This window comes from Emys orbicularis, chromosome 6, assembly GCF_028017835.1.
Source record: "Emys orbicularis isolate rEmyOrb1 chromosome 6, rEmyOrb1.hap1, whole genome shotgun sequence".
Lineage (NCBI taxonomy): Eukaryota > Metazoa > Chordata > Testudines > Emydidae > Emys > Emys orbicularis.
Window position 1 is genome coordinate 83,243,028 of NC_088688.1, and position 12,040 is coordinate 83,255,067.

Consider the following 12,040-nt stretch of genomic DNA (forward strand, 5'->3'; position numbering starts at 1 on the left):
TTTATGCTCCTTTCTATTTTCCTAAGCAGGATTTGACTTCCAATTTTTAAATGATGTCTTTTTGTCTCTAACCACCTCTTTTACTCTATTTAGCCATGGTGTTATTTTTTTCATCCTCTTAATTGGTTTTTTGTTTTGTTTTTTTAATTTGGGTTATACATTTAATTTGAGCTTATATTTTGGTGGTTTTTAGAAGATTCCATGCAACTTGCTGGCATTTCACTCTTGTGATTGTTCCTTTTAATTTCTGGTTAAATAGCCTCCTCATTTTTGTGTAATTCCCCTTTTTGAAGTTAAATGCTATTGTGGTGGGTTTTTTTAGTATTCTCCCACACACACACACACACACACACCAGGATGTTAAATTTAATTACATTGTGGTTGCTGTTACCGAGTGGTTCAGCTATATTAATCTCTTGGACCAGATCCTGTGCGCAATTTAGCACTAAATCAAGAATTGCCTCTCCCCTCGTAGGTTACAGAACTAGCTGCTTCAAGAAGCAGGCATTAATGGTGTCTAGAAATTTTACCTCTGTGTCCTGTTCTGAGGTGACATGTTCCCAGTCAATACGGGGATAGTTGAAATCTCCCATTGTTATTGGGTGTTCTATTTTTGTAGCCTCTCTAATCTCAATCTGAGTATTGTACAATCCCTGCCACCATCCTGGTGAGGTGGTCAGTAGTATGTTCCTACTGGTATATTGTTATTATTCAAGCATGGAATTCTATCCATAGCTATTCTATGGTACAGTTTGATTCATTTAAGATTTTTACTATATTTCACTGTATGGTTTCTTTCACATACAGTGCCACTTCACCACCACTGTGACCTACTCTGCCATTCCTATGTATTTTGTACTCTTATTACCATGCCCCATCAATTATCATCATTCCACCAAGTTTCTATGATGCCTATTATATCAGTATCCTCGTTTAATACCAGGTACTCAAGTTAACCCATCTTAGCATTTAGACCTAGAATTTATATAGAAGTACTTATAAAAGTTGTCAATATTTGTCTGTCTTCATGTAATGTAACTGAATGGGCCTCTTTTTCATTTGATTGTTTTTCTTTAGTTCCTACCTGTACTTTTCAACTTCTATCCTCTCCTCTTTATTAGGATATGGGGTATCCCTTTTAATAAATCCTTCCCTAAAGGATGTCTGTGTCTGAACCTTGTGCTCCTCTGCACTTGTCAGCTTTCCCTTAGTTTAAAAACTCCTCTTCAACCTTTTCAATTTTACATGCAAGCAGTCTGGTTCCATTTTGGTTTAGGTGCAGCCCATCCTTCCTGTATAGCTTGCTCCTTTCCCACAAGGTTCCCCAGTTCCTAATAAACCAAAATCCCTCCTTCAAACACGATAGGCTCATCTACACCTTGAGGCCTTGCAGTTCTGCCTGCCTAAATGGCCCTGCACATGGAACTGGAAGCATTTCAGAGAATGTTATCATGGAGGTCCTAGAGTTTAATCTTTGACCTAGCAGCCTAAATTTGGCCTCCAGGATTCTCTCCTATCTTTCCCTATGTCATTGGTACCTACATGTACCACGACCACCAATGCCTCCCCAGTACTGCACATAAGTCTGTCTAGGTGACTCGAGAGGTCTGCAACCTTTGCATCTGACACGCAATTCTCCATGAGGTTCTCCTGGTCATCACAAACCCAATTGTATATATTTCTAATGATCAAATCCTCCATTGAATAGATATACAGACAGAGTTGGCACCGGGGTTTGTAGCAGGGTTTGGTTCCGATCCTTCAGACAGAGACAAACACCGACAGAATCTCTGTCAAGCGTTCTTAAAACTGCAATACCCACCTGGGGAAGTGAAGAAACAGATTGACAGAGCCAGAAGGGTACCGAGAAGTCACCTGCTACAAGACAGGCCCAACAAAGAAAGTAACAGAACGCCACTAGCCGTCACCTACAGCTTCCAACTAAAACCTCTCCAGCGCATCATCAAGGATCTACAACTTATCCTGAAGGATGATCCCTCACTCTCACAGACCTTGGGAGACAGGCCAGTCCTCGCTTACAGACAGCCCCCCAACCTGAAGCAAATACTCACCAGCAACTACACACCACACAACAAAAACACCAACCCAGGAACCAAACCCTGTTACAAACCCCGGTGCCAACTCGGTCCGCATATCTATTTAAGGGATGCCATCATAGGACCTAACCACATCAGCCACACCATCCGGGGCTCGTTCACCTGCACATCTACCAATGTGATATATGCCATCATGTGCCAGCAATGCCCCTCTGCCACGTACATTGGCCAAACCGGACAGTCTCTACGCAAAAGAACGAATGGACACAAATCTGACATCAGGAATCCTAACGTTCAAAAACCAGTAGGAGAACACTTCAATCTCTCTGGTCACTCAATAACAGACCTCAAAGTGGCAATTCTTCAACAAAAAAACTTCAAAAACAGACTCCAACGTGAAGCTGCAGAACTGGAATTAATTTGCAAACTAGATACCATCAGATTAGGCCTGAATAGAGACTGGGAGTGGTTGGGTCATTACAAAACCTAAACTTAATTTTCCCAATACTAATTTCTCCATACTATTACTCACACCTCTTCTTGGGAGGGGAGGGATAGCTCAGAGGTTTGAGTATTGGCTTGCTAAACCTAGGGTTATGAGTTCAATCCTTGAGGGGGTCCACTTAGGGATCTGGGGCAAAATCAGTACTTGGTTCTGCTAATGAAGGCAGGGGGCTAGACTCAATGACCTCTCAGGGTCCCTTCCAGTTCTATGAGATAGGTATATCTCCATATATTATTATTTAACTGTCTGTAATGGGCCACTTTCTTAGCACTTCAGAAGTTATTTTTCCTCCCTTGGTATCCTGCTGTTAATTGATTTATCTCATTAGACTGACCTAACACTTGGTAAAGCAACCCCCATCCTTTCATGTATTTATACCTGCTCCTGTATTTTTTACTTCATACATCTGATGAGGTGAGTTCTAGCCCACGAAAGTTTATGCCCAAATAAATTTGTTAGTCTCTAAGGTGCCACAAGGACTCCTAATTTTTTTTGTTTTGTTTTGTTTTTGCTTGTATTTTTTGTTATTCTCCCATGCTCCATTTTCTCATTGTCTCCCTCATTTCTATGCTCTTTCCCTTTTGTATTGCTCTTTGCTTCCCTCCTTTCCCTTCCTCTCTTATTTTTTGAAAAATTTAATTTTTGAAGAGGTTTTTCAGGATCTCTTATTTACCATCTTTGACTGCTTCCCTCAAAAAGGCCCCACATCAAGGTGATACTTCCACTTCTTTTGAAGAGTCTGGACATGTTTCCTTCTTAATGCTCCTCCTTCCAGGAGAGTGCCTCATTGATTTCTCGTAGCCTGTTTTCTCTGTCTTCCCTATCTCTGCCCACCTGACCAAAACCATGGCTGAATATCCTATTTGTGCAGTGCTTCTACCCTTTGTGGCCTAGCGACAAAACTGCCAGTGAGCCAACAGCATAGCTTCTCCCATATCCATGTTTTGTCAGTCTTCTCTCCTTTGTCTTAGTTTGTCTTTTACATTTCTCTTTTATCTCCTCCCTTCATCTTTCCCTTAAGTTTTTCTCTTTTCTTCTTTCATTTTCTTCCCCTTGTTTTCCTTCTCCTTCTGTCCCCACCTGTATTTCTCCTCCTCCTCTTCCCACTTGGTTTCTTTTCATTCCCCTAAGGTTCTCCCAGATCTCTGACCTTACTTCAGGTCCTACTGGTGCTGCTGCTTCTACATATACAACAGCCATTCTTCAGCCCAAAACTGCTGATACTGACATGAATGTTAAACAGCTTGTCTTTATTTATTAAATACTGTTTAGTTCAGTGATAACACCAACTCATCTAAGTTATACCTTGCTTCATTGGTGAGATGCTTTTCAACAACACATTGAATACATATTCACTCCATTTTGCAAACCATTTGAAGAGGCTTGTGCCATCCAAGTGTGTAGACTTCTAAATAATATAGTAGTGACTCACTAATCAGAAGTTAGTATTAAAATAAATAAATTGGTCCATCTTTCTACAAATACAGTACATTTTCTAGTGCTTTTGTCCACTCTAGTCCCAAGTCATGAGGCTTCCACAACTTCCCTAGAAGAGAGTAGGTCTCACTGGTATTTTAGAATTGGAAAAAATACAGAAATGGCAACAGAAATGATTAGGCATATGGAACAGCTTCCCTGTGAGGAGAGAATAAAAAGCCTGGAACTGCTCAGCTTGGAAAAGAGATTACTAAGGGAGGACATGGTAGACATCTATGAAATTATGAATGGTGTGGAGAAAGTGAATAAGGAAATGTTCTTTACTCTTCCACATAACACAAGAACCTGGGGTCACCCAATGAAATTAATAGGCAGCAGGTTTAAAACAAACATAAGGAAGCTTTTCACACAATGCACAGTCAAGGTGTGGAACTCGTTGCCAGGGGATGTTGTGAAAGCCAAAAATATAACTGTGTTCACAAAATAATTAGATACATTCAAAGAGGATAGGTCCACTAGTGGCTATTATCCAAGAAGGTCAGGGATGCAACCCCATGCTCTGGGTGTCCTTAAACCTCTGATTGTCAAAAATTGGAGATGGATCACTTAAAAATTGTCCGGTTCTGTTCATTCCCTCTGAAGTATCTGGCATTGGCCATCACTGGCAGACAGGATACTTGGCTAAATGGACCATTGGTCTGACCCAGTATGGCCATTCTTATGAAACAAGCTAAATAGAGGGGGGGAAATCTTATTCCAGAATTCCACACAGGCAGTTATAGCTGTATAAATTTACATCTTGCCTTATCTCTGTGTAACTTGCTGTGTAGGTAAGCCCTGCTTCATGAGACAGAAATTGGAAGGATGATACTGTTCCAAATCCAGGGTGCTGAGAATTGTGTTTCTGCATAGCATATATTTGAAAGAAAACTGAAACCATTTTAAAGAGCTGTTAATAAAAATGTGCCCTTGGGCAGTCTCTTATCCAAATCCCACTGAAGTTTGATCTTTTCTGAACTTCCACCTTTACAGGTTACTTTCTGACCTTTCTGGAACCAGTCAACAATATCACCATCGTCCAGGGCCAGACAGCAATTCTCCATTGCAAGGTAGCAGGAAATCCTTCCCCCAACGTCAGATGGTTAAAAAACGATGCACCAGTGGTTCAGGAGCCAAGAAGGATCATCATAAGAAAAACAGATTATGGTTCACGGTTAAGAATCCAAGATCTCGACACTACTGACACTGGGTACTATCAGTGTGTAGCTACTAATGGAATGAAGACAATAACTGCGACAGGAGTTCTTTTTGTAAGGCTTGGTGAGTCATTTTGCGTTAAAATGTGGCTTTTATGACTACTTTAATTGGTTTATAGACTAGTTCTTAGTTTTCACAATAGCAAAATGAGAAATTAATTTGCTGTTTAACCCCTCCCCCCCAAACATTAAAAGAAATAAATAAAAGTTGTTGCCTGAGGCCTCTCTTTTCGCACAAGAGCTCTTAGCGAAACCTGATACCCATTTATTTGTAATAAAAGAAAGCAAATACAGATGGAATGGTCTGTAAATATACATCTCAAAGAAAATCACAAATGTTAAATAAGGCCCAGTGCAAGGTACAAAAATGGTAAGTTTAATTGCGTCAAATTATCACAATATTGCTGAACTCATTCTGTAAAAAAGAGCTTTTGAAAGGAAAAGGGGAATGAATAACAGTTCATAGTGTTCACTGGTGTTCATAGTTTGGAGCCCAATCCTTGTGAGATACCGAATGCCCTTAAATGGGTGAAATTAATGGAAGTTGAGGGCACACAGCACCTGGCAGGAGGTGCTCATCCCTTTTGAGGGATTTGTCACTTAGTCTGCAACCAGAACTTTTATTTGGGTGGTTTTTAAAAGTCCCTGAGGTGGTGGCACAAAATTCTAGGGACACTCCATTTCCTAGATACTGTTTAATATTGTTATGGTAATGTCTAACTCCACTATTTGCCTTGGAGAGATGTATTAAATACTAGGGTTTCATATCCTGTTCCTATTGTGACACAGGTTACAGGCATGCCTCTGACACATCCTAACAGCTCTGATATTAAGCCTCAAATGAATTTAATTGGGCTTAGTAAGAGATAAGTGATGTGCCAAGATAATGCTTTGTATTTTTGAGGTTGTATGTTTCTATATCATGAGATGCATTCTAACAAAAATGAAGTCCGCTCAGGTTTCTGCCTGAGTAGACAGAAGATTCATGTGATTTTTATTTGTGGTTTTGAAAATAACCGTATTTATGTGCAAGAACGCAAAGCCTTTTGTTTGATGCTTTGCAAGCCTTCCTTAAAGAAATCTATGGAGTTCTATTTAGCCTGCTACTAGCTTTTTAATGCTACAGTCATGAGCTGAATTTGTCAATAATTTTTATTTGTTTTATGTTTATAGGCCCAACAAACAGCCCGAATCACAATTTTCAGTAAGTATTTTTTGGAAATAATTTACTGCATCCTTAATGATTTTGCTGTGAAAGAATTTGGGTCATAAATCCTGCAAACACTGTTGGCAGTCACCACATGTCTTTGCTAAAAATATTTAGCTTGATTGAAAACCCTCAGAATGGCTTAAGTCTTTTCAAACAACGATAGCATTGTATTACAGTTAGTTTTGGTTTGACAGAATTTTCTTAAGCAACTTCTGCGTGCATATTTCATATTTTAGAGAAGCAAAATACCGCAAAACTGTGATGTTTGGACAGTAATCATTTACAGGACAAGTATGAGCAACACTGGTGGTCAGAAATGAACAGGTCAAATTTTAGGTCACTGCGGTTGTAACTTTATGCATGTTATATTACTGTAACTTGAAAAATCAAGTAAAATTAGTTCAGGTATTTGTCTCTGAGCAATTAGGAAACCTCTGTTCTGTAATGTAATGTAATTTAGACATGAATGTTTCATGATGGCTTCCTTATTTCTGTCAGCTGCCTGGAGTTGGTGGGCTAACCAAATTACAAAAAAAGAAAGAAAGAAGATTGGCTTTGTTTTGCCATTACTGTTGCATTTGTTTGCATAAATTTAAGTAAGCTTTATTGTATCATTTGTTCATGTAAATTCTGTGACGCTGGTGTTCAGTAGTGGAATTAGTACATTTTGGGACGTGTGTGTTCTCATATATTAAGATAATAAGGGTGTGTGGTGGGAGGACAAATGTCATAGTCTACCAAGGACAAACTTGTATACACAGGGTGGGATTTTCAAAAGTATTCACAAGCCTTGGCCTAAATCTGCTTCCATTGAAGTCAGTGCTAAAACTCTCATTAACTTCAATGGGAGTAGAATTAGACCAATGCTGAGTGATTTTGAAAATCCCACCCAGTAATTTTACACTTGTATTAAAACTTTGAACATTTTAAATAACGGAAATGCACTAACCACAAGTCCTGCATCCTCCTTGTATGTTCTTTCACACAGCAATCCTGATACTGTTACTTATATGCATACAAATATAAAATCCCTAGGAAAAAAGAGTAGCAGAAGAGACACTCCAATTCTCTTCTTTTTATATGCTCAGAACATGTACATGAAGGAAAGGATTTTCATAATTTTACAAACTGAAAGATGAGACTTGAGCCTTCAAAGGGTACTTTGTTGTTAAACCAGTTTAAATTTCATAAGTATATCTCTCCTAAATAAAATTGGGCTATGTCCATTAAGGGTGACACATGGATGTTCACAGGACTGTATATGAAGAAATGTGCATTTTAGTAACCATTCTGAACCCTACATACATGCTGTGTGTACTTCATTTTACATCAGAAGAACACTATGAATCTGTTCTGCCAATTCAATAATATGCAGGTTTCTGAAGGATATGAATTTCTAACTAGCAAAGGAGGTCAGAATAGAGTTCTGGGAGGGAATAGCATGGGAGACAGGAAATTAAGAAATGAACAGTGAAGCACTGATTTGATTTCAAAGCATACATTCTTATGACTTACATAGATGTGGGTTTGATCTGAGCACAGAACAAAGAGCCAGGAACTTCCAATTCCATTTTTACACTGATTCCCTTTATAATGGTGAGCAAGTCATTCAGTCTCTCTCTCCCTCATTCTGTAATATTTCCCAATCTCATAAGGGCCTTGTAATGATTAGTTAAATTGATGTTTGGAAAGTGAAAAATTCTAAGTGTTGTAAGTGGGAAAAAATAATTGTGGTCACATACTAAATACTGTATCATAATACATATATACAGAGGGCCAAATTAAGGTTACACAAGCAACCTTAAACCTGGTATTTCCTAACTTTTGAGTTCTTGATGTTGCAACCTTAACTTTATTTTAATGTATATTTTTACTATAATTTCCTAAATTAAAAAAAATTAAAAATTTAAAAATAATTCCATCATTGTAGAACCATAGTGACCTCCTCCCATGTAGATTGTCAGCAGAGCAGGGATATTTAGATCCATGGCAAAGTCCTCTACCACTTGAGCTAATGGAATATCTAATAGCAGTAGAGGCTGTCTTCTATGCGGACCCGCCACTGCAGGGGGGATGAGACACACTTTGCCAGTGGGTATCACAGCTATTTGCTGGACTGCAGAGGAATGCTGAGACTCAGGAATAATAGGTTCAATTCTAGGTTCAGTAGGGGAGTGTTCTGGGACCCTGCAAGTGCAATCCAGGAATTCTAGTGATTCTTCTGCCCCTGTTCCCCATTCCTACCTAGCTCCTGCCTGTCCCCTCCCATCTTCTGTCCTTCCCTACCTCCCTAGCTTTTGCCTCTGGCCCATGTCCCACCCCTCGCTCCTGCCCACATGACCCCCCCCCCGTTGCTCTTATCCTCCCTCATTCCTCTGCTCCTGCCCTTATCACCCCCCTGCTCCTAGCCCATTTCCCCCAAGACTCTTATCCTTCCTCCTCCCAGGTTTCTGCCCCTGTACCCATGCCCTGCATATCTTTCCCCACTCCCCCACTCCTCTGTATTCCTGTTAGGTGGTTTGTTTCTCCACCTGCACATACCACAGCGGCTCTGGGCAGTCAGTAGGAGCAACTGCTCAGCCGGTGCAGCCTCTGTTTGGAGCACATTTAGTCACTGTGTGGAAATGGTATATGTGCAGTCCAATCAGCTGATAGGAACTGAAAGCATGGGGCATGTTCAGTGCAGATGAAATACTCAGAGAATTTGTCTGCCAAAGTCTAACAAGTTTCTACTGAATTTGCGCAAACTTAGATTGTTCAGAGTCTTATAACTGGGCCAGTTTAGGCACATTTTCACAGGTATGGCAAAAGCCCTGACACCAGGATGACTTGCCCCAGCTCCTCCCCCTCCAGTCCCTTGCCAAATTTAAGTCCTTTCTCCAAAGCATGGAGGCACTAGAGCTTTTCAGAGAAACAGTTGTAAGATTTTTTTTTTTTTAACATGGGCAAAACAACATATTTTCCCCTAACCTTATTTCTGGAAATGGCTGAATCATTTGACCTGAAATGTTCTACACAAAAAAGTGGCCATTGGCAGACACCTAACATGGAAAATTTCAGCATGAATGGTTTAAATTTAGCAGTTGGCAACAGGATCTTATCATGGAAATTATTGGGCAACTTGAAATACAGATTTCTTTGCATATACCACCTACAGTCAATGTTTAAAATCTGAATGTGGTAGGGAAATAGGGGGACCTGGGATGTGGGTAGGGAATAATGGATGTGGGTATGGAGAGAGATGTTGAGGAGTGGGGATATGGGGAGACATAGGGAGGAGAATACATGTCACCACTGATAGCTAACAATGTTGATAACTATTAGACTAAACTCCACTGATACAGACTTCATTAGAAAGCTCAGAAATTCCTTCTACATAGGTGCTCGTTCAAGTGCATATACCACGAAAATAAGCATAAAAGAGCAAGGAAATCACCACAGTTGCAACTTACAACTATGATTTTGGTTTCTCAGCATTACTGTAACTTGACTACATCCACCACCCAGAGCCACACGCCTCCTCTCTTCATCTTCACACAAAAGGAGGAACTTTAACTTCATTACCAAATATCAACTATTGAAAAACAGTGCACAGCATTGTACATCCTCATTACATCACCTAAATAACATTCCTGGGAATGTTACAAACAATAACTTCCCAAAGTGCTAAACATTCCATGAAAAATAATCTAGCACACCAGTCTTAAATGTCACCATCAACTCAATCCTCACCTGACTATACACACTAGCCTTCTCCTTCAACACAATATAAGATTGTCATCCCAAACAATTAGAAAGCATCCATCCCTGATGACTCTAGTGTCCGAACTGAAGACTGCACATTTTGTGTGAAAATGGGAAGACTTGTGCGCTTTGGCTGGTGGATATGGAGGAAGAAGTTGCAATGGTTGGGTGAGCACTTTAATGATTTCTTGGCTTTTTATGTTTGGTGGTAGTATTATCACTTTAGCAATCTTTAAATGGCTTCGAATTAATTTTTTGTTTTCAGGAATTAATATGTGTATTTAAGAAGTATTTGAGCCAGATTCAGGCTCCCATTCCAGAAGCTTTGCATAGTGGACATGGCTGGGAAAAATGGGATGCGACTGGGGTGATCCAACTATTCCTAGCAGTCAGAACAGTCCATCAAGGACATAAGCTGCTAGGCGTAGGTTAAAGTAGCCTTGCTAGCTGGAGAATCCAGTTGCATTTCACCACTTTTGCCCCTCTCTGAGGCTTGCTGAATGTAACTTTGACACAGCCCAGAATCTTGGTGCTCCTTATTTGCTTGTCTTCTGGTTGAAAATATCTGTTTTTTCCAGGTATATCCAGTCAGTACGCATGTCTTTTTCATTGTATTTTGGGGTCTTGTATTTTGTCAAGAATTTATTTTTGTTTTCGCTGCCAGTGATTTTTTTAAAAAAAATTATGCAACCAAGCATGTATGCATGGGTGGGCGGGAGGGAGCGGAGAACGAGGGAAGAGGAGGAGAGAGATGGCCTTCTGAACTGCCAGCAGGACTATAGAGTACAGAAGGAATTGGTGTGGAACAAAGGGCTCATTTTATTCATTAGCCATCCAGTCCAGTTTCCCTCTGAAGCACAAAGTTCCGTGCCTCTTGGCATTAATGTTTTTCAAAAAGGTACACTTCAGTGAGAACACTGAAGTCAATTGTACCTCAGTTTAAAACAATGCCTAATTCTTAAAGAATATCAACCTTTATCTGTTTGATATCATCTATCATGTACATTTTCATTTAATCCATATGCTTATGTTGAGGCCATGTGCTAAACGGGGCTTCTAGAAGACTGTGTAACAATCAAGGATTGTCATACACATTAAGAGTCAGATTTGCCATATAAAAAAGGACTCTAGACTTCAATAAGGATTAAGTCAATAGGGTTTCATAAAAACCTAAGTAAGGTTGTATAACAATTACACTGTAGACATACAGATTTTAATTTTCCTTTAAAGTTGTTTCTAGAGAGGCTGGTCTAAAAATTTTCCATAAAGGTTTATTCATTATCTGTAAAATTCTGGAGGATGTTTCTAGAAAGGTGTAAAAATACAGATTTATCAAAATTACCACATTTGGTTTGTAAATCAATTCTAGTTTGGTGATTTGTCTTATCCAACCATTACCTTTTAATTCCCTGGCTGATGGCCACGGTAAAAGCACACTTTCAGATCTGTAATGGAACGTTGGTTTTTTGTTTGTTTGTTTTAAAAAGTGTCTGACCATCCTTCGCTGTCGTATGAAGGTTGTCACATTTTCCATTTCATAATACAGCAGTAGAGGAATGGTTTGACACAAACTCATTCCTTTCTGTTTTACTGTGTAAGCTTGTTATCTTGTACAATAAATGTTACCCACTTCTGAAAAGGAATTGCAATTTGCCCTTCTCTCAGAAGAGGCGATATTTCTGCCATTCAGAAAAACACAGGTTTGTTAGTTACTATTTATGTTTTAAAGTAGACAGGAAGCAAATATCAGACAAACCTTAGAAAATGCAATTTTAGCAAAACTTAAAGTCAAATTAATAGATTCCAAGGCCAGAAGTGACCATTGTGATCC

General features: G+C 39.5%; 1 protein-coding gene across 1 annotated transcript in view; it reads left to right on the top strand.

Annotated features, from left to right (window-relative positions):
* The window catches only part of ROR2 (receptor tyrosine kinase like orphan receptor 2), a 114,192-nt gene that overhangs the window by 61,028 nt on the left and 41,124 nt on the right, over positions 1-12,040 (top strand). Inside the window, exons 3-4 of the mRNA XM_065405900.1 lie at positions 5,032-5,319; positions 6,429-6,459. Of these exons, the coding sequence (XP_065261972.1) occupies positions 5,032-5,319; positions 6,429-6,459 (319 nt within the window). The remainder of the gene's footprint in view (positions 1-5,031; positions 5,320-6,428; positions 6,460-12,040) is intronic.